The sequence below is a fragment of the Mauremys mutica genome, chromosome 8, assembly GCF_020497125.1.
Source record: "Mauremys mutica isolate MM-2020 ecotype Southern chromosome 8, ASM2049712v1, whole genome shotgun sequence".
Lineage (NCBI taxonomy): Eukaryota > Metazoa > Chordata > Testudines > Geoemydidae > Mauremys > Mauremys mutica.
The window spans coordinates 1,989,735-2,012,276 of record NC_059079.1 but is presented as its reverse complement, the minus strand read 5'-3'; the positions used below and the strand labels follow the sequence as shown (position 1 = coordinate 2,012,276).

At 59.3% G+C, this 22,542-nt stretch overlaps 1 protein-coding gene across 1 annotated transcript; it reads right to left on the bottom strand.

The window, feature by feature from the left end:
- Window positions 1–8,511: 8,511 nt before the first annotated feature.
- On the bottom strand, window positions 8,512–22,433 carry ATP6V0B (ATPase H+ transporting V0 subunit b). The gene is made up of 8 exons (XM_045028390.1): window positions 22,283–22,433; window positions 14,450–14,498; window positions 13,276–13,359; window positions 12,672–12,749; window positions 11,981–12,050; window positions 10,953–11,004; window positions 9,266–9,456; window positions 8,512–8,835 (listed from the first exon to the last, which is right to left on the bottom strand). The coding sequence occupies exons 1-8, from the start codon at window positions 22,347–22,349 to the stop codon at window positions 8,809–8,811; spliced, it is 618 nt and encodes a 205-aa protein (XP_044884325.1). The 5' UTR covers window positions 22,350–22,433; the 3' UTR covers window positions 8,512–8,808.
- Window positions 22,434–22,542: the final 109 nt, after the last annotated feature.

The window sequence follows — 22,542 nt, the reverse complement described above, 5'->3', positions numbered from 1 at the left end:
CCTCACCGGCTCCCTCCATAGGTCACGCCCTCTCCTCCCCCACAAAGACTGGCCACGCCCCCTCCATCCATAGGCCCCACCTCCAGACCTGGCAAGGTCGTGGCTCCACCCCTGCTTCGCTCCCTGCCCCCGATCCCCACCCCTTCCCTCTGTCCCTGCAGCACCAGGCACCGCCCCGGGACCCCCAGGGCTGACTCCCGGCAGGATCCTCCCCTTGTCTGGGGACAGGACCCTGGTGCTTGGGCACCAGTGAGGGGGGACAGGACAGGGTGGGGGCACTAGCGAGTGGGGGTTGGGCAGGGTGAGGGGGCACCAGGGAGACAAGTGTGGGTGGGCACTGCTGGATGGCGGTGGTGCGAGATAGGGGGCACCAGGGGGGCAGGTGGGGACTGGCAGGGGGCACCAGTGTGTGGGTGGGGGCCCCAGGGGGCAGGTGGGAGTGGGGCAGGGTGGGGGCCTGTGCACCAGCGAGTGGGCTGTGGGGCAGAGGGCTGTGCCCTGAGGGACGGGGCCTGGGCTCCAGCATCAGACTCCTGGGTAATAGACAAGAGGAATTAGAAACACTGGTGTATGACACCAAATGTGCTACACATGGGCAGGTTTCCCTGAGCTCTGGTGGGGGGAGTCACCCGGCTGCAACGTTAAACTCTGGCTCCGCCCCATTTAGGAATGGGGGTGTCACGGCCAGGCAGGTGGCCCCCAGCCTTGGAGACACCATCCCCTGCTCTGGCATTACTGCTACTGCAGGACAAGATCCAGGGCACTCCTGGGCCAATGTTCCCATACATCCCAAAACACGAGCGGGCTTGGCTAGAGCCCCCCAGTCAGAGGAGCTGCTCCTCCAACATCGCAATGTGTAGAAATGTGTGATCATGGGGGATTTCAGGTTGTGGGACACAGGCTGCAGAGCTCAGTGGGCCAGTCTAAAACAGAACTTTCTACACAAACAGTATTGCAACCAACAAGAGCCAAGCTTGTATTAGACACTCTGATCACGCTGAATTCTTCACTGACCTAACAACTGATGGATGCAGGATCACTATAGCCAGGTGGGACCCGGGCATTAGACCAAGCTGACTAGGTCTTGTAAGCTCGACAGAGTCTCTCTCACCCGCAGAGGTTGGGCTAATACACCCACCTTGTCTCACTAAAAAATTATGGTTGCCTGACGTGATGTTGCACTCCATATATTTATGGAAATATGCTTATGAGGATGAAGATAATGTAACAGGGATATGCTTTGCGCAAAAGGTCTCTTGTAAAGTATAATTACAAAGCTTATAAACTACTGAGTGTGTTCATCCTATTTGTACGTATGTATCATTCTTGTATCTGAAGCTAGAAATATGATGTATAACTCTGGGGTCCTACTGTAATTATGCCAAGTGAGGGCCATTAATGGTGGTTTAGAATCTTGATGGCTCCCAGTGACTAGGACAATTGGTTGTAGATGGTTTATTTACCTGCAAGCCTTCCCGTGTACCTGGGGGCCAACCCAGGAAGAATGGAGACTGGGGTCTTACAGTGACATGTGACCATGTCACATGATACTGGAATCCCATCTTAAACCTGGTGCTTTTCCATTTAGACGGAGGGGTGGGGACCCAGAGAGACACAAGATTCCCGCCTTGTGCCAAAGCCATGAAAGGGGGTGGAACAGAACAAAGGGGGCTGCCAGTCAGGAGAAATCCCCTAGTTACCACTGGAGCTGGAACTAACAAGGACTGTACCGGGGGGAAGGATTGGGCCCAGACTAGGAAGGAGTCTAGTCTATAGAAGAAGCTTATTGGAACATCTCTGAGGGTGAGATTTACCTGCATTCAGTTTCTTAACGTATTAGGCTCAGACTTGCGTGTTTTGTTTTATTTTGCTTGGTGACTTGCATTGTTCTTTCTGTTATTACTTGACACCACTTAAATCCTACTTTCTGTATTTAATAAAATCACTTTTTACTTATGAATTAACCCAGAGCAAGTATTAATTCTTGGGGGAGCAAACAGCTGTGCATATCTCTCTATCAGTGTTATAGAGGGCAGACAGTTTATGAGTTTACCCTGTATAAGCTTCATACAGAGCAAAACGGATTTATTTGGGGTTCGGATTCCATTGGGAGCTGGGTGCTAAGACAGGTAACCTGCTGAGTGGTTTTCAGTTAAAGCCTGCAGCTTTGGGGACATGGTTCAGACCCAGGGTCTGTGTTGCAGCAGGCTGGCGTGTTTGGCTCAACAAGGCAGGGTTCTGGAGTCCCAAGCTGGCAGGGAAATCAGGTGACAGTCCCAAGGGGGTCTCTGTGACCGAACCTGTCACACCTGAGTGCTAGCGACCACGAACTAAGCTCATTTGTGAGCATGGCAGTCTCCCAACTAGTACTAGACAGACTTGGGCTTTAAAAAGGCCAGTTTCCCAAGGCTGAAAACAATCGTGGGTGACCGAGAGGAGAAATGTCAACAAACCTGTGAAGGTGAGGCACTGCTTAAGGACGCAGCGTTCGACACCCAGAAACCAATTCTGCAATCAGGACAGGCACCTCCTTGGGTTAAAAGAGGGGAGGTGAAGGCAGCTGCTACTCAACCTCTCCCCACCCCCCAAACCAAAATGGAAAAACGAGAAGTTGGTAGCAATGAGTAGAAATTGGAAGTTAGGAACTGCAGCCGGCTGTTCGGGAAGCTAAAGGTATCAGCGAGGAATAGGGCCCGGAGGGGTAAGGACCGAGAAGGAATCCGTTCAATAGATCAGGAACAAGCCAAATCCTAGCAATGGGCCACGGCCAGTAGTAGAGCAGGACAGTAAAATTGTCAGTCACAGAAGTACTCAACAAATAGTTCTCTTCTGTATTTGGAGAGCGACAGGACGATACGTCCACATCTGAGTGTGATAACGAAACACCTTCTAGTCCCTCAGGAACTAGGGCGAATGCTAGACAGCAAGTATTAAAGGGAAACCATTGGAACCCACAGGCCTGGATAACTTGCACCCAAACGTGTTAAAAGACGTGGCTGAGGAGCTCTCTAAATCCCGTGTGTCGTTGTGAACACGCTCCAGCGGAGGACTGAGGAAAAGCTATCACTGCACCACGATTCAAGGGGGGAGCGGGGGACCCAGGAAGCTATAACCCATTAGCCTGATCTCAGCCCAAGACAAAGCTGGGGCAAGACTGCTAGTGGGATGGACCCAGACAAGAATTCAAGGCTGGGGGCACGATGGGTTGACTCTACGGCCAGGGAGCTGGAGGTTAGCTATTAGACACAAGCTGGCTAACTCCCAGGGGACTTACGCTCCGGGACAGGGGCCCAAGGGCAGGTGGGGAAGCCCCATCACAGGAGGTGTTTAAGAACAGGCTGGATAAACCCCCGCCAGGGCTGCTCTCCCTTTTGCAGCCTACCCTGGGGGGTCTGTACTGGGCCCAGTCCTATTCAACATATTCCTAAATGATCTGGAAAAAGGGGTAAACAGGGAGATGGTGAAATTTGCAGATGATACAAAACTACTCAAGATAGTTAAGTCCAAAGCAGACTAGGAAGAGCTACTAAACTGGGTGACTGGGCAACAAAATGGCAGATGAAATTCACTGTTGATAAAGGCAAAGCGATGCACACTGGAAAACATCATCCCAACTACACACGCAGAACGATGGGGTCTAAATTAGCTGTTACCACTCGAGAAAGATCTTGGAGCCATTGTGGGTAGTTCTCTGAAAACACCCACTCAACATGCAGCAGCGATAAAAGGGGTGACTGCTAGAAACCATTAGGAAAGGGAGAGATAATAAGGCAGAAACTACCATGATTTCCCTGTTCTGTTCATTCCCTCTGAAGCATCCAGCACTAGCTGCTGTCAGAAGACAGGACCCTGGGCTAGCTGGACATAGGTCTGACCCACTCTGGGGCTCCACCAGAGACAGATCCTTGCTCATAGGAATGTGATCCTACGTCCCGAGCCCACATGCATGTTACACGTGTGACAGCTCCGCAGGGCAGCCCCCTGTGAGGTAGCAGATGCCCATGGCAGAGCAGGAGGCTGTACTCTGGCGAGAACTCCTGGGACATGGGACTGATATTAAAGCTGCGTCTCTCCCTTCCAAGCCCAGGCAGTGAAGCTCATCCCCTCTGCTGAGGGGCCAGGTGAGGTGAGTGGAGCTCAGCGCTGCCCCCGAGGGACAGGTGCCCCCTTGGAGGCCAAGGCCGGGCCACAGCGAGCGAGCCGACACCCGCAGCCCGCTCGGCGGGTCCAGCCTGTCCTGCCCCTTGACAACGGATCAGTTCTGCCCTTGAGCCACAGAAACCTCAGTGGCCCCCAGAAACCCTGCTCAGGCAGCTTTACTCACCCTCCACGTGAGCACACGGGCACTGGCTGGGGCCCCCGGGCTGAGCTGTTCTACGTGAAAGTGAAGCACAGCCTGGGAGGCGCTGCTGGCTACCACTGCCCGACGTGTTCGCTGGCTCCCGGCTGCGGCAGCTGGCGAGCAGAGCTCCCGAGCCCTGCCCAGGGCCCTCACTGCGTCCCGCAGGAGGCGCTAATGCAGAACCGCAGGGGTCTCGGTGCAGCTCGGGACGCGGCGCTAACCCCGCTGCAGGCCCCCTCGCTCTCGGCCCGTCGATGTCACATCCCCAGCCTGGGGCAATGGGCAGCCGGACCTGGCCTTCCCCAGCCCCCCGGGGTCTCCCAAAGCAGGCAGCAGAGCCACCCGGCTAGGACCCGCAGGCATTTGCTCTCTTCCCCACACAGGCTCAGGCCCCAGGACAGATCGAGGCGACAGGTGTGTCAGAGCACGAGGCCCTCCCATAGCAGAGACGCTGCAGCTGCTGTGTGCCCCTTCCCCTCACACCCAGGCCCCCCACCTCTCGCTGGAGGGCCCAGCTGCAGCGCAGACATGTGGGCAGCTCTTCGCCAATTGGGGGTAGGGGTGGAGAAAACTGCGACAGCTCCCCAGCCTCGCCATACAGCAGCTGAATTAGAGCAGCCGGGGGGGGGGCAGATGGGGAAACGATCCCAGGCACTCCCTGGGGAGGTTAGCTACAGACACCCCCACATACCCTCCTAGCCGAGAGCCCAGCCACTACCCATGCCCTGGCAGGGAACACAGGCAGAGGGGGCAACTGCAGAATCTAGTGCCCAGAAAGCCATCTCCAGCCCGTGCCCACCGCTGCTGCGTGGGCCCCAGGCCAGTGACTGACCAACCACTGGAGTAGGCAGAAGAGGAGCATCCACAACCGAGGGCAGGGTGGCTCCAGTCTCAGAGCAGAGGCAGCCCCACTGCCTGGGATGGGGGGACCCAGGCCTGATGTGGGGCAGGCTGGCTATAGCCTTCCCCTGGGGACCCAGGCTGCACAGGGGGGCTGCACCTTTCCAGCCTGGAGAGGGGCAGGTTGTGCCAGAGATGCTCCCTCCCCACCCAGAGCGCAGCTGCTGGTTGCCTAGGGGCTTGCTGTGCTTTGGACTCAGGGGCACAGACGACTGCCAGCCCACCTAGCAGTGGGGCCAAGCAGGAGCTCTGCTGCTGGTTTTAAGCCCCCGAACGCACCCCTCCCAAAATCAGGCGCAGCTTCCAGAGGGCCCTGGCCAGTAGCACCTTGCTCAACATTAAACCTTCCTAGAAATAAGGTGCAGCGCTGAGGACTCTATAGGAAACTCTAGCAAAGAACAGAATTGTCAGACGCATAGATGAACAAGATTTGTTGGGGAAGAGTCAACATGGTTTTTGTAAAGGGAAATCATGCCTCACCAGTCTACTAGAATCATTTACTAGATGATACAAAACTACATGATAGTTAAGTCCAAAGCAGACTACTAAGAGCTTCAAAGCGATCTCACAAAACAGCAGATGAAATTCAATGGTGATAAATGCCAAGTACTGCACGTTGGAAAACATAATCCCAACTATGAATTAGCTACAGAGTCCTGTGGCACCTTATTTTCTAACAGATGTATTGGAGCATGAGCTTTCGTGGCTGAATACCCACTTCATCAGACACACGTCATTCACCCCCGAAAGCTCATGCTCCAATACGTCTGTTTGTCTGTAAGGTGCCACAGGATTCTTTGTAGCTTTTTACAGATCCAGACTAACACAGCTCCCCCTCTGATACTATAAACTAGCTGTTACCACTTGAGAGAGATCTTGGAGTCATTGTGGATAGTTCTCTGAAAACATCCACTCGTGCAGCAGCAGCCAAAAAACCGAACAGAATGTTGGGAATCATTAAGAAAGGGGTAGATAAGAGGACAGAAAATATAGTATTGCCTCTCTATAAATCCATGTTACACCCACATCTTGAATACTGTGTGCAGATGTGGTTGCCCAACCAAGATATATTGGAATTGGAAAAGATTCAGAAAAGGGAAACAAAAATGATCAGGGGTTTGGAACGGCTGCCGTCTGAGGAGAGATTAATGACTGGGACTTTTCAGCTTGGAAAAGAGATGACTAAGGGGGGATATAATGGAGCTCTATAAAATCATGACTGGTGTGGAGAAAGTGAATAAGGAAGCGTTATTTACTTATAACACAAGAACTATGGGTCACCCAATTAAATTAATAGGCAGCAGGTTTAAACAAACAAAAGGAAGTATTTCTTCACAGAACACAGTCAACCTGTGGAACTCCTTGCCAGAGGATGCTGTGAAGGCCAAGACTATAACAGGGTTCAAAAAGCATCTAGGTAAGTTCATGGGGGGTAGGTCCATCAATGGCTCTTAGCCAGGATGGGCAGGGAGTCCCTAGCCTCTGATTGCCAGAAGCTGGGAATGGGTGACAGGGGCTGGATCACTTGATGATTCCCTGGTCTGTTCATTCCCTCTGGGCACCTGGCATTGGCCACTGTCGACAGACAGGATCCTGGGCTAGATGGACCTTTGACTCCTAGACTCTAAGGTCAGAAGGGACCATTATGATCATCTAGTCTGACCTCCTGCACAACGCAGGCCACAGAATCCTACCCATCCACTTCTATAACAAACCCCTAACCTATGTCTGAGTTACTGAAGTCCTCAAATTGTGGTTTGAAGACCTCAAGCTGCAGAGAATCCTCCAGCAAGTGACTCATGCCCCACGCTGCAGAAGAAGGCAAAAAACCTCCAAGGCCTCTGCCAATCTGCCCTAGAGGAAAATTCCTTCCCGACCCCAAATATGGTGATCAGTTAAACCCTGAGCATGTGGGCAAGACTCCCCCATCAGCACCCAGGAAAGAATTATCTGCAGTAACTCAGATCCCACCCCATCTGACATCCCATCACAGACCACAGGGCATACTTACCTGCTGATAATCAAAGATCAATTGCCAAAATTAATTGCCAAAATTAGGCTATCCCATCATACCATCCCTTCCATAAACTTATCAAGCTTAGTCTTAAAGCCAGATATGTCTTTTGCCCCCACTACTCCCCTTGGAAGGCTGTTCCAGAACTTCACTCCTCTAATGGTTAGAAACCTTCGTCTAATTTCAAGTCTAAACTTCCTAGTGTCCAGTTTATATCCATTTGTTCTTGTGTCCACATTGGTACTAAGCTTAAATAATTCCTCTCCCTCCCTGATATTAATCCCTCTGATATATTTATAAAGAGCAATCATATCCCCCCTCAACCTTCTTTTGGTTAGTCTAAACAAGCCAAGCTCTTCAAGTCTCCTTTCATAAGACAGGTTTTCCATTCCTCGGATCATCCTAGTAGCCCTTCTCTGTACCTGTTCCAGTTTGAATTCATCCTTCTTAAACATGGGAGACCAGAACTGCACACAGTATTCCAGATGAGGTCTCACTAGTGCCTTACATAACGGTACTAACACCTCCTTATCTTTGCTGGAAATACCTCGCCTGATGCATCCTAAAACTGCATTAGCTTTTTTAACGGCCATATCACATTGGCGGCTCATAGTCATCCTGTGATCAACCAATACTCCGAGGTCCTTCTCCTCCTCTGTTACTTCCAACTGATGCGTCCCCAATTTATAATTAAAATTCTTATTATTAATCCCTAAATGCATGACCTTGAACTTTTCACTATTAAATTTCATACTATTACTATTACTCCAGTTTACAAGGTCATCCAGATCTTCCTGTAGGACATCCCGGTCCTTCTCTGTGTTAGCAACACCTCCCAGCTTTGTGTCATCCGCAAACTAACCCAGTGTGGCCGTTCTTATGACATTACCCTCCCCACCATGTCCACTGCGCCTCTGACTCCCCACCTCAGCTCTCTGCCAGCCCAACCCCAGGGTCTCCCTCAGCTGCAGCAGTATCTGAGGCAGCTGTAGGAGGACTCTGAGGCAGGCCCCCCTTCCACTAACCCATTGGCACACTGGGCACAGGTCCATGCCAGCTTAAGAATTTTCTTCTTGTGCCTCCCCCGGCACAAGCTGAGGGCAGCCCCATAGCTCCCAGCAGCATCCAGCCAGTTCCGAGCTAGCCCTGCCACTGCTGGAAGAGCACGGGGACAATGCCATGTCCCGTGGCCAGGCAGGGCTGGCAGTGCCCTGAGGGCAGTAGGGGAGCGCATGGCACAGACAGAATGCAGCAGGCAGGGACAGGAACCATGTTTATTTCACGTGACACTGACTTACACTGGTCGATTGATTTGTACACACACCGGGAACACTCAGGCAGTAACCCCCACCCCCGGCTGGCTGGGCCAACAGGAGGGAGCCGAATTCACACACAGATGGGGCCAGCGGGCGGCGGGTCAGCAGGGACGGTTCTATACACCTGGGCACCCGCTCCCGACGCGGCGAAGCGACGCCCCCGATCAGGAAATAGAAACATTAAATAAATATGTACAGTCGCGCCCGCAGGGGGCCAGGCCGGAACGGGCAGGGGCTCAGTCCCCCATTTTTACTTTAGATGTCTGCAGAGAGAAAGGAGACAGGTCAGAACACGCCCCAAGCCCCTCCCAGGAGCACACCCTGCCAAGCGCCCCCCAACTGCCCTGCTCAGGCAGCCTGGCTTAAGCTGCAGGACCCGCAGGCTGCTCCTCCCTGATCAGCCCTGGGCACAAACCGCTCCGATTCCAGTGCCCTGTGGCTATGCCACGATAGGTTCCAGTGGCCAGGCCAGATGGTGCCACCACATGGAGCCGCTGCATCATTCCCCCCGCCCGCCCACCAGTGTCCCCTGGGTGGGCTTCTCGGTTCACCAGAGAGCAGTGGCTGCATCCCTCCCATCACCCCGCTGGGGGCCCTGAGGCCTTGCAGACACCTAGGCCTGTTTGATGAGCTGGGCAGCCCACGCCTGGGGGCCCCAGGAGCACGCTGGGCCCAGAGGGCAGGAGCCGGTACCTGCAGGATGGCGACTATGACCCCGAAGAGCCCGATGGCGCTGCCGAAGATCTCCACGATCAGGATCTTGACGAAGAGGCTGGCGTTCTGGGCGTCGGCCAGCGCAGCCCCGCTGCCCACAATGCCCACGCACACCCCGCAGAACAGGTTGGAGAGGCCCACGGTCAGGCCGGCCCCAAACATGGAGAAACCTGGAGGGGGTGGGGCAGGGAGTGGTGAGATGCAGCAGGCCCCAGGCCAAGGCCTGGCTTGCACAGGAGCTTGGCCTCCTCCTGTGAGAGCCCGCTGGCCAGGCACTGGCCAGGCTGGGAAACTCTTAGGAGTTGCCAGGGGCAGAGTTAAGGGGATAGAGCAGAATATGAAGAGGACAAACCAAGGCTGCCAAATTCCCTGAAGTGCCTTTGCCAGGCAGGGCCCTGTGACCTGCGCCGGCAGTGCCTGGGTGAGCTCAAATCGCTGCCGTGCACCAAGAGCAAGTGGCACTGTGCGTTTGGGGCAGGGGAAGCAGAGGTGTGAACCCAGACCCCAGCTACCTAGGAAGATGCCCCCAGAGGCTGGTCCCCCACCTATGGCTACATAGGAGCATCTGAGGGGAAGCAACATTTCCCTGCCCTGTGGCAGCCGCCCTGGGTCCAGAGCCCGGCTGCCGGCGCCCAGTAGGGTGGAGATGGGGAGGCACAGGGCGCTCTGCTGGCAGGCTCAGGCAGGGCTGGGCTGTACCAGGGGTAACATCTTTTACAAAGGCCAACTTCTCAGTCTCCTCTCTGGGAGCCTTCTTAAGAGACTGCTTATGGTTAACCCTTTCCTAGTGCACCCAGCCTCCCACTGGGCCTCAATAGCCACGCTTCTCTCTCTACTCTTATTTACCACGACCCCTTCTCCTGGAGCGAGAACGCTACTTCTCCTCCTCTCTTGCTAACGCCGGGAACTCTACGACCCGACCCGGGGAGCGAGAAAGCGACTTCTCCTCTACCACCGGGGGTGTGCACCCCTTAACGAGCGATCACTTCTTAATCCTTTCCAAGGTTTAGCATCACTTTCCCGTACTTCTCAAAGTTTGTTTCATTACTCGATAAATGCTCGTGGTACCTTTCCCCCTTTCGCAATTCTCCACCAAAGCGTTGTCCTTAAAGTGCTGCACAGGATCTTTTCGGGGGAATAAGGCAGCAAAGCACCACGTTTATTGGTAATACAGGTATCCATCCACACGCTATCTCGTATGCACATGGTACAGTGTGGAGTGACACATCTATTCCCCCTGAAAAGATCCTGGGCAGCACTTTAAGTACAACGCTACCCAGCCAGAGAGGCAGGCTGCCACCCTGAACAGCTGGGCCTGCAGGGGCAGAAGTGGGACAGGCCACTGCTCCCCAGGCCTGCCTGCCCCCGAGGAGAGGTGCAGCTCCTAGGGCAGAGCGCTGCCCCCGGGCCCAGACAGGGCTCACAGCTGCTCTCACAGGGGTCCGGCTGCCGCCAAGCATCCCAGGAAGGGCTGCACTGCGCACACAGGGGCCCGTGGTTCACTGGGGAGAGCGAAGCAGGTGCACACATTAAGGGGAGAGCATGCCGGAGCGTGCACCGAGAACAGGCACTGGCATGGGGCTGGGGTGCAGGAGTCTCCCTCCACTCAGGGCAGAGCCCGCTGGCCCCACAGGCCCCTCCAGACATGGTGCAGGATGCCGCTTACCTGCATGGTAGTTCTTGGCACCAATGGTCTCTGGGGTGGTGCCACTGAAAGGCTGGAAGACAACACATGGCGCAGGGTTAGCGGCAGGGATACAGCAGCCTGGCCAGAGCTCCCTGCCATGGGGACGGGCACAGGCTGCCCAGAGCTGGGACCCGAACCCCCAGAGTCCCAGTCCAGGGCCTTAGCTACCTGCTCCACAGGCCCCTCCCCGCCACATACCGGGGCAGAGGGAGATTCCCCCTGCACATAACCAGCGGCTTTGTCTGTCTGAGCGGGCGTATGGCGGCAAGACACGCCCACTAAGGTATCGCCCGCAGGTTGGGACCCTGCTGTGTCACACTGCCCTGCCCAAGCCACACTCCCTGCGCTGCACTGGACAAACGTGCCCGGCTCTGCAGTGTGACTGGCGGGCCAGGGAGATGGGCTGGGACTCACGGCCAGATCTGATTCAAGTCACGGTGGGACCCGGGGCGAGTCCTGCCCTGCTCTGGACAACGGAACCACAACCCTTCCCGAGGGGGCCAGGCCTGCTCCGGCGGTGAGCTCAGGCACTGCCCCTTCCCCGGATTAGGCTGGAACAGCGTTTACCAGAGCCCTGCCATCTCCCCTCCTGCAGCCCAGCTCAAACCCTCCATGCCACAGTGGCTTCACAGAGCCTGGATCCAGGTGCCCATTATCCCAGCCAAGAAACGCCCCACAGCACCCAGCCCAGCGGGGCACCAGGCTCTGCCCACTTCCACCAGCTCCCGGGGCTCCTGGCACTGCCACGGCTGGTACAGGCCACTTAGAGCCAGGACCGCAGGCCAGGGGAGCCAAGGGACACCCCATGTGGAAGAGGCTCCCCCTGCCAGGCGCCTGCGCTGGGTTTGCTGCCCTGCCCAGCGATATTGGAGGGAAGCAGTGAAGAGACCCTGAGCCTTGGCTACGCCCCTCCTCTCCCCGTAGGGACAGGCCAGGGGAGACTGTGCAGAGCTCCAGGGGCTGCTTCGGGGGTGCATCCTCCCCCCCGCCCCTCCCGCCGCAGGCACCTCAGCCATGTTGCTGATGACGATGGCCATGATGATCCCGTAGATGGCCACGGCCTCACAGAAGATGATGCTGAGGATGAGGGACAGTGTTAGCAACTGGAGCCAGAGACCCACAGCCCAGCCTCTGCCCCCCACAACTGCCTGTCATGCTGATAGATGAGTCGTCTCCCTGTGGGGCTCCCATGCTGACACCGCCCAGTGCATCTCCCCCGGCCCCACTGCGGAGACGCTCCCGCGGGGGGCGGCACTGGCCCTTCGCCACCCAGCAGAGGGGAAGCATCCCACAGGAATCCAACAGGCAGAAAACAGGGTGGGGGGCCTGGTACCCCCCACAGCCCCTGGGGGCCTGCAGCCAGCAGGGATAGGAAGCACTGCCTTTCCCAGCATGCACTGGTGCTTCAGGACGATTCACATTCCCAGGGCGAGGAGCCCAGAGGCCTGGGCAGAAGCTGTTTCCTTCCGGTGTGGACTGACTGGTGCCCCCGCACACCAGAGCGCGTGGGCTGTGGGGACAGGAGCCCTCGCCCCAGCCCAACGGGCTCAGCACTGTACTGCCCAGCCCAGAGGGGCCAGCGTGCTGGGGAAGCGTGAGCAGCTCAGGTGAACTGCTGACTGGCTCCCTGGGGCGCTGTTCCCCCTAGGTGCCAGGTCCTGTCCTGGTGCCCCAACACTGGGGACCAACTGTCCTTACCTGACCAGGTTCTTTGTTTTAATCCTGGGGGCCTTCACTCCCCCGCCGATGATGCTGGAGCCCGTGATGTAGATCCCCCTGCAAGAGACAGGGCAGTCAGCGAGGGAGCCCTGGGGCGCTGCCAACGAGGAGATGGTGCCTCCCTGGGGCAGAGCTGAGCGCTGACCAGAGAGCTCGCAGCAAGCTCAGCGGGAGCTGAATGCCCAGCGCTCCCTGCTCACGCCATAGGCACGCACGGTGAGACGGGCTGGGAAAAGCAACGGCACCCAGGGACACAGGGCAGCTGCCAGCCTGACCGGGACTCGCTGGCACAGAACCCAGAGACCAGCCAGACACCCTGACGTCTCCCAGTCCACCAGCATCCCCTGGCAGCTCTCCGGAGCCGCCAGCAGGAGCGTGAGGCCCGTCAGAGGTGCTGCCCCAGACCCAAGGGTGCCCTGCTGTGATGTCGGAGCCAGGCCGCTGGCGAGGGGCTGACTCAGGCATGGCAGCACCACCCACACGATAGCTAGTCCCGGCCCCCGAGCAGGAGCCTCAGCAGACAGGCTCTGGGAGCAGCAAACCCCATGGGACCGGCAGCCCCAGACAATGGGACTCAACTCACCAGGCGGCGCCCACCACAGACAGCGAGATGGCCAGGCCGATGCCCAGGTTGGACCACATGAAGGGGGAGGTTTCCGTTAAGAACCTAGAGGCAGAAAGGAACCTCGTTAGTGCAGAGTCAGGGCTGGCCCCACCCACCCCAGCACTCCAGGGGCCAACAGCCCAGCGCCTCCCTTCCACGGGAGGAGGGCGGCAGGCGAGACGGCTGCCTGCTGTGCAGGTCCCCGCAATGCAACGGCCACCCTCATGTGCGCGCACAGCCAGCTGGGGGCTCCAGCATGCGGAGACACTTCACTGGCTTTCCTGACCACCCCAGACCCACGGCTGCCCACGTGGGTGGTCCATGAAAGGGCAGGGGAGCCGCCGGCCTGGGGTCTGCAGCACAGAGCAAGGAACCACAGCACGTGGCAGAGCCCCCCAAGCAGACCCAGCCATGCCTCGTCCCCAGCCTTCACCCCCCAGAGCCCTGACGTGGCCAGGCAGGCTCCTCCTGCGGCCCAGCCCAGGCCAGGCAGAACACCCGACAGCCTTGTTCCCATTGCCCTTGGAGGAGGAAGGCGTAGGGCCGGCTGCTGGGGGAATCAGCCAGCCCAGCCCAGGGCAATCTGGATCGCGCCTGCCGGCGAGCAGAGCCACAGGCAGCTGGCAGAGAGCACTCGGCACAGGCTGGGGCAGGGCAGGGGCAGCAGAGCGCGACTGGGTGCTGAGGGCAGGTTGCAGGCTTTCCTGGTTGCAATGGGGAGGGGAGCAGAGCTGCAGCCCGGCGCCCTGTGGCAGGATCCAGCCATGGAATGGGACAGTGCACAGCGGGAGTGAGCAGGGGGCTGGGCCAGCCAGGTGTAGCAAGCCCTCAGTCCAAGCCAGCACCAAGCGGGCTCCACGCCATGGGAGAGACAGAGAGGAGCGGCTCCTATGCCGGGGGAGTGACGAAGGCTCTGGGTCTCTGCTGCTAGAGCTGCAGTCTCTCCGCGCAGCCGCACGGGGCAGGAAGGGCACGTTCTCCCTGCACGACCCTGGCCGAGGACGATTGCTGGCCAGCGTGATGGAGCAAGTGCTGCTTTCTGGTCACCTCTGCCAGCTAGCGACCTCAGCGGGAAGCCCTGCTGGCTGGAGCCGGCCCGCCTAGCCCCGGCAGGGCGCCCAACCACAGGAGCGGCACTTAAGAGCCATCTTACCAGGCCACATCAAAACGGAAGCCCAGGTCAAATATCGTGTAGCAGATACCTGGAAAGAAGAGCAAGAGGGAAACCTCCAGTCAGCCCGAGCCCCAGCCTGGCCTAGCTGCTCCCACCCTGCCCAGCCCGGCTGCTGTGAGCCACCCACACCAACCCAGCAGCCTGGCTGCCCGCGGACAGATGGGCACCAGGCAGCGCTCTAGGGCAGGGCCCTCCAGACAGACGGAGAGCCCTGCTCTGGGGAGCTTAGGGGGGGACGGGTTCCCTGTGGCTTCCCCACGCCCAGGGCGCCCCCGCCAGCAGCTGCCCCCGTGATTCCCGCCAGATACGCTGAAAGCAGCCGCGGTCCAGCCTGACGACCACCTCATTCGCATACACCAATGCTGACTGAGACAGATCCTGCACGTGCTGCTCCTGGGCCCGTCACTGTGGTATCTGGCCCCTCCTCCACCCACAAAGCAGGGTCAGCAGTGAGAGACAACCGCCCATTCCAGCTGGTGCCAATCTGGCCCTGCACCCGCCATTCCCCTTCCCCCAGCCAGGGCAAGGCAGCCCTCGGGGCCCAGCGGGGTCTGCCCGGCTCACCCAGCGGGGGCCCCTGACTCAGAGGGAGTGTGAGTGAGGCTGGCTCATTCCTTCCACGGTGCAGTGATCCTCACATGCTGCCCCGTCACCCTGAGCCTGCGACCGCACCCGTGAGTCAGCGCCGCGGGCAGGGACAGTCTGCACCCCGCTGGGCCCAGCAATCCAGGATGGGTATGGGCAGCCCCTCTTCCTGGGGCACTAGGCCTGACAGCCCTGCGCGGGAACGGCTGCTGGCTTAGGAGCAGGCTGGGCACACGCTGTGCTGGCAGGGGCTGGCTCAGGCTGCCACAGCAGCAGTGCTGGCAGGATATGGCGCCCAGAGCCATGCTCTAACCACTAGACCAGTGTTCCCAACCTAGTTACCACTGGGGGCTGCATACGCAGCTCTCTGTGTTATGTGGGCCCCATCCACACCATATATACACCACCTGTATGGCCTGTGGGCGTTACATGGCCGCAGCTGTGTGCTGATTGGGCCACAAGTGGCCCGCGGGTTGAGAATCACCGCACTAGACCCATACTGCCCCCACCACAGGCATGAAATGAGCCGCAACAGCCTGAGCCGGATGGAGGAGCATGTGGCCATCAGCGCCCCCACCGGCCCCTTTGCCCAAGGAGGGTCCCAGGCTCGGCTGAGCCCCTGCTGGCCTAGGAGGATTGTGTTCCCGTGTCTGCGGACTGTACGGCCCCGGTCCCAAGGAGCCCAAGGGCAGAGTGTCTCTGGTGCTCTTGGCCACAGCGTCACCTCGCCCAGCCATGCTCACAGCTGTGCTGCACCCCTGCCCCTCCAGGACGATCCTGCGGGGCTCCCTGGGCCGTTACGCTGGGACACTGGCCCTCGCCCTGGCAGAGGCCCTGCAGGAGCCGTGGAGACGGCCGTAGCCTGAGGCCGCGTGGGCTCTGCCCATCACCTCACCTTCCAACCCGGGGCTTGTTCTCGTCCATGACTCCTGAAAAACAGCTCTCTCCTTGCTCCGACGGTGCGGGGGGCCCAGCACTGTGGGGACTGGGGAGGGCGCTGCAGGGGGCCATGCATGCTGGGGCAGCAGGCCACACTCTGGTGGGGTGAGACTCACCCCCCCGCTAGCAGCCCATCACAGTGATGCCGAGAGCTGCCAGGAGCCCAGCTCAGGCAGCCGGGCTAGGAAAGGCCTCCAAGCCCTGCTCAGCAGATCCCTGAGCACCCCAGCAGCACCCTAGTGCCCATCGTAAAGGGGGTCTAAGGAAACTGGCCTTCCCGCTAGCCTGGGGCCATTTCTCTCATTTCAGTGGCTGGCGGAGGGGACTCAGCCCCCTCCTTCCCATGACAGTCTTGCTTGTAAGGGTATTTCTCGTGCCCCAGCACTTGGCCTCTTCCCCTATTTTCAGACCACGGCGCTCTCTCGCACTCGCAGCAGCTGCCTGGCACAAGCCCTGCTGGAGACACTGGGCCTAGAACCCTCCCCACAGAAACCACCTGCTTTACAGGGGTGTGCACAGCGCAGGGCCTGCCCCCGGTAAGTGCTTGCAATCAGCTGTAATTCAATCACTAGAAGCCACCTGGCGCAGGCATTGCACCCAAGCTCACGAACATGGTCACACCACCGAGAGCCGGGGACTAAATCCTTTACAAGGTCTCTTTAAACCAACTCACACTGGTGTAAGGATTTCTGAGGTTTGCATGGCAGGGACTCGTAAAACGTCCTAAACAAACAGTTTGACCCCCGACCCCCCAACCAGGACTTGAAAGCGTCCCACTCCTCAGCCAGCCAGAGGGGATACGAGAGAGACCAGCCACCACGCGGATTCAGGGCCAGTTGCTGCTCAGAGCCTGCCCAAGCAATAGCAGCAAGACATGAACAAGCCTTGGGTCAGTTTCCCCTTCGCAGCAGGGAACTGCCCAGTGCCACCTCAATCTCCCTCCGCGCCCACTGAGCAGTGACAGGCACCGGTGACGCCGAAAGGTGGCGCTGCATTGGGGCCAGAAGCTTGATACAACACAGGAAGCTGGGCAGAGCTCTAGGGCTGGCCAGGGAGGGGGATGCCTCACTACACAGCTACAAACGCTGCGTTTTGAAAATAAGTAGCTCTGAAGGCATGAGTAACGAGCACTCCGCCGGGGAGTTCAAACGCTCCCCGATCGGGGCCAGCTTGGCCAGTGCACGGAGCAGGAGAGGCTCTGAAACACAGCATGGTGTGCAGAGGCTAGAGCAGTAACCAATTTCTGCCTGCAAGAGGAAAAGGCAAACAACTCATCTGTCAGGTCACAGCCGAGAACCCAGGCCTCAAACAAGCACAATTAAGGGCCAGCAGCAGGGTGCAGCTCCCTCCTGTACAGCGTTTGAAATTCACATGCACTGAACCCCCCTCCAGTGCGGGAACATCGGACGCAGAACGGTTTCCAGCAGCCCAGCTCTTCCTTGGACACTGGTTGTGAGACGTTTCCCCTCACTAACAGCACAGCTCCTTTGCGCTTCCCAGGGGCACTAGGAAGCGCAAGCTGGGAAACCGAGCTGCCGAACGGAGAAGACGTGCATTACTGACACAGCCCCAGAAACGTCCAGGCCGCGCCCCTGCTCCGAGGAGCAGATAACGGAAGGCAGACGTTCCAGCCTTGGCATCACTCCAGACACAGGCGGTGGGTAACAGAGCGAAGGCTGCATGGTGTATGCAGCATGTCAGTCACACCTTCAGCAAAGCAGGTTAGAAGGGAACACGGAGGAAGAGACGGTGGCAAGTCACCTCCAAAACATCAAATACCTCCCCCCGTAGGCCAAGGCCAGAATCCAGGGCTTCGCCAGCCCCCCCCGCCCCCCGAATTCACAGGCTCCCCACGGGCCTGCGCCCCCTAGTCACTGCCATAAACAGCCCCAGCAGGGAGTGGACGGATCAGAGGGCTCACATCAGCCCAGGCCGGCTCCTCTCCCCCTGCTCACCAGCCACCGAGCCCAGGTTAGGCCTGGTCCACCAACAAGCTGCACCAACTGAACTAGCTGTCGAGGGATCAGTGCAGTCCAGCCCGTGCCAGCCCCTAGTGCAGGCACTGATTTGGGGTGAGTGCTGTATTGCTGCCGTCAAGCCAGTGCTCAACCTGCACGCAGACCAGCCTGGCACCTCGCAGACCGGGCGCTCACAGGCACCCTGGGGCAGGGAGCTGGCACCCTGGCAGTCTCTAAAGCACCGAGCGCTCAGTGCATTGAGCAGACCTTCGCGGAGAGTCACCTGGCAGCTAACTCGGCCACCTCACGTGGGTCAGAACACACAGGGTGGCCTGCATGGAGGACGACACCCAGGCTGCCCCAGATGCCTTAGGGGAACTGAGGGAAGGTGTTTGGCTGCCCAGGCCCCTCACATCTGTGGCCAGCCTCTAGCTGGAGGGACTCGGCCAGAGTTAACCCACCAGGTTGGCTGGGGCACTTGCTCTGGGCAGTGTCAATGCTCCAGCCAGCCAGCCGAGGGGACAGTTCTGGCTGTATGCAGGGGAGTCAGGCTCGGCCACTGCCGGACAGCCAGTCACCCAGGGACGCCCAGCTCCAGCCCCTGAATCACCGGGGTTAGCAGGAGCTGGCAGTGCTCAAATTGCATGAAAAGCAGCTCAGAGCCCACTACACCCAGCCTGCCTCCCAGTCTCTGGCCGGCTGGGGCAGGGAAGGTGGGCAAGGGAGGTGTCTAGCCCCGGCCTGCTCCAGACCAGCCGAGTGCCTGCCAGGAGATTATTCCAGCCTGCTGGGTCTCACTTCTGTTGAGGAACAGGTGTCTGCGATGCCCAGGACCCCGCACCCCGGCCCTGCCCACTCCTGCCCCACTGGCTGGTAAGAACTCTGTCGCCAGCCTGTGACCTGGGACAAAGTCCAGGCCTCTCTAGGGCCATTTGCGGAGACTTATCCTGGGCCCATGGGAGACCCCCCCCCCATAGCCACAGTGCCTCGTGTTCTCCCCACGCTAGGAGCCGAAGGACTGGGGTCGCCACACGCCCGTCAGTTACTGCCAGGCTGACTGCAATATGCCACGCGGGGCCCCTTGCAGCCTGGGGGAGGGTGAATCAACACCCCAAGCTCTGGCTGGAGTGGCCACGGGGTGAGGAACACAAGAGAGGAAGCAAAACTGTTCCCAGTAGGCCCCACCACGAAAGGAGGAAGGAACGAGTCACCCTCGCCAATTGAGCAACCCGCCCAGCTGCACAGCACCCAAGGGGCAGCGCTGCTCCCGCCAGCAGCTCTGGCAAAGGCACCCCAGGGCGGGGAGGCTGTTCCCACTCCTATCACATGGGCGGAAGCATTTCTGGGCCCCTTTCCCTTCTCCCCACCCCCACATGTGCCCAGCTGCCCGAGTGTCTCCGCCAGGGCAGACTTGTCTGCACTGGGGCTGTTTACTGTTTTGGGTTCTACAGTTCCTGCTCCACAGAGCAGGGCAGCCCCCAGGCCCAGCCAGTCGCAGCTGCCACTGACTAGCACAAGGCCAAACCAAAGCAGGTTCCTACAGCACCTTCTCACCGGCTCAGAACATATTCGGGCCTGGGTTTTATTGACAAAACATGCCAGGTAACAGACACTGTTTCCATTGTGTGCCGGCTCCCAGACTGCACGGCCCAGGTGCGAGGCCAGAGGCAGGGGTCACTGCAGGCTGCGAGCCCTGGCGCATTCCCAGTGGGTTCTCTGGCATTTCGCTGACCATCCAAGAATGCAGAAACAAAGGCGCTGATCAGTTCTGGCCTCCTCTTTACTGGAGCCGGGATTGCACAGGACGTGGGCAGTCAATGCCCGGCCTCAACTAAAAACCATTCCCCGATGGCTCAGCAAGCCCACGTCACAGATGCTGCACCCAGCACATCTCCGAGAGCCGCCTGATTCATGGATCTCATTAAGCCGACTCCTGATGTGGTGTTCACTTTGGCAGGGGGTGGATCAGAGCGGTGCAGGCCCACAGGACCTCCGGGGAGATCCTGACTGAGCGAGCGAGCCAGCAGCACTGTCACCTTGTTATTCAATTGCCCCTTCATCTGAGCTCCAAGTCTGGAGTCGTCTCTCACAGAGGAGACAGGCTGTCCATGCCCACCTGACTCAGCTACGAGAGCAGGCGCTAACCTGCAACCCCAACAAAGTACGGGCCTGACTAGTCCTCAGTGTTCAGGGACACTCTGACCCTCAAAACCGTGGTCACCATGAGGATACCAGACAGTCTGACCCCACTGCCAGGAGAGGTGCCCTTCCACGGGGCATCTCCATTGCGCTGCAGAATTGCTACGCCACAGGCTTCAAGCCAAAGCTTGGAAAAACGTGTGCACCTACTCAAAACAACACACTTCTGACAACTGCTACAGAGAGCCAGCTTCTCAGCCTGGAAGAGGCTGGGTTACCCCATCCTGAAAGCCACAGTGACTTGTTTTCCTGCGGTCCTGCTGCTGCCCCTCCCGCCCTTTTGAGCCAAATGACAACTTGTCTCGCACTTGATAGACCCAGACTAGCCCCCCCAACACCACCGGCCACCCCTGTTTACCAGCGGGGAAGAGGTGAAGCAGGGCGCAGTGTGGGTCAGAGAGCCAGGAACAGAACCCAGGAGGCCTGGCTCCCAGTTCTGTGCTGATGGGTAGACCTGTCCCATTTAACATGAGGGCTTGAAGTGAAATGCCCCCCCAAAAGTGACTATCTAGATCCAGCTGAAGACACTCCTGGGGGATGCTCACCCAGAACAACTACAGATAGTGTAAGAGTCCTTCGGGCTCAGCAGGGAAGAGAGGCTCCTACCCCAGGGAAGCCTTAGTGGGAGAATCCTTGCAGTGAAAGGAGACTGGGCCCTCGCTGGCCCACAGGACCAGTCCAGCCTCCCCCCAGCTCGTCTGCAGGACCTGTCGAGCAGACAGCAGTGACGCAAACCTGCCACAGCCTCCCACTGATGCCCCTCAACCCTGTTCTGTTCTGAAGACTGCCCCCCCCACACACACACAGCAGGTCCTGCCAAAGCCCCCATCACTGCCATGCTCAGGCGCAGTGGGCACAAGGGGGGCTCAGTCTCCAGAGGTCCTTCATTCCTGGCCTTTACAGGGGCTGCCAAAGGGGACAGATGGGGCTCTGGACTCACTAAGAGCTGGACGGCTCGACCCCACCGGGGCAGACACTTGCAAGCGAGTGTCCAGCTAAGGAACACAGCCCAGGGGCCAAGCACACCGGTACAAACTGCAGCTCAGCCCGTGCACCACAGCCAGAGCCAGACCGGACGGGAGGAACGCTCAGAGCCCACCAGGCGGCCGGCCCAAGGCCCAACCGTAGCTGCCTGGGCTCAAAGAGGAGATTGGGAGCAGCCAGATCCCCCGCCCCACTGCCACAGTCTGGGGGTCGCCACCAGCCTGGGCTCAGCGTAATGGGCGACAGGAACAAGAAGCCCTTGGCTCCTGCCTGGAGCCAGCCCTGTCCAACTCCCCTGCCCCAGCCGGTGCCAGGCGAAGGCAGCAGGCGCTGCCCTGGGGCGGGGGGTGAGGCGGATCCCTGCCCAGACAGAAGGGACTTCACACAGCAGGACTCCTGCCTGTGCCCCCCGAACCCCCACCCTTCCCCCCAATGCTGACCCCTTCTGCCTCCCCCAACTGACCACCTGCTGCACCCCCCTCCCTGTCCACCCCTCCCTCACCCCCACCCCCCACTCTGACTCTGCTCCCCCAACTGACCCCCTCCCGCACCCCCCTCCCTGTCCACCCCTCCCTCACCCCCACCCCCCACTCTGACTCTGCTCCCCCAACTGACCCCCTCCCGCACCCCCTCCCTGTCCACCCCTCCCTCACCCCCACCCCCAACTCTGACTCTGCTCCCCCAACTGACCCCCTCCCGCACCCCCCTCCCTGTCCACCCCTCCCTCACCCCCAGCCCCAACTCTGACTCTGCTCCCCCAACTGACCCCCTCCCCCCCCCCCCTCCCTGTCCACCCCTCCCTCTGACTCTGCTCCCGCTACTGACCCCCTGCCGCACCCCCCTCCCTGTCCACCCCTCCCTCCCCCCCACCCCCCAACTCTGACTCTGCTCCCCCAACTGACCCCCTCCCGCACCCCCTCCCTGTCCACCCCTCCCTCACCCCCACCCCCCACTCTGACTCTGCTCCCCCAACTGACCCCCTCCCGCACCCCCTCCCTGTCCACCCCTCCCTCACCCCCACCTCTGACTCTGCTCCCCCAACTGAGCCCCTCCCGCACCCCCTCCCTGTCCACCCCTCCCTCACCCCCACCCCCAACTCTGACTCTGCTCCCCCAACCGACCCCCTCCCGCACCCCCCCGCGCTCACCCACGCCGGCCAGCGTGGCCCAGAAGGCGAGCCCGAGGCCCGTGTACAGCAGCAGCGGCCCGGACATGGCGGCGGCTCCTCAGCGCGGACTGCGGGGAAGGACCGGCCGGGGCTCGAGCAGGTCACCTGACTCACACCATGTGACCGGGCGGGACGGGGCCCCGGCACGTGACTGGGGCGAGACTGGCGATTGGCTCCGGGGAGGGGAGGCGGTACCAGGGGACCAAACTACAAAGCCCAGAGTGCTCCGCGCCAGCTCT

Bases quoted from the DNA above. Each gene is read 5' to 3' on its own strand.
- ATP6V0B (XM_045028390.1), bottom strand. From the start codon at position 22,349: ATGTCCGGGCCGCTGCTGCTGTACACGGGCCTCGGGCTCGCCTTCTGG. The intron at 13,360-14,449 runs GTAAGATGGCTC...TTCTGCCTCTAG, and splicing joins TTCCGTTTTGATGTGGCCTG to GTTCTTAACGGAAACCTCCC. The intron at 8,836-9,265 runs GTACCGGCTCCT...TTCTCTCTGCAG, and splicing joins TCATAGTCGCCATCCTGCAG to ACATCTAAAGTAAAAATGGG.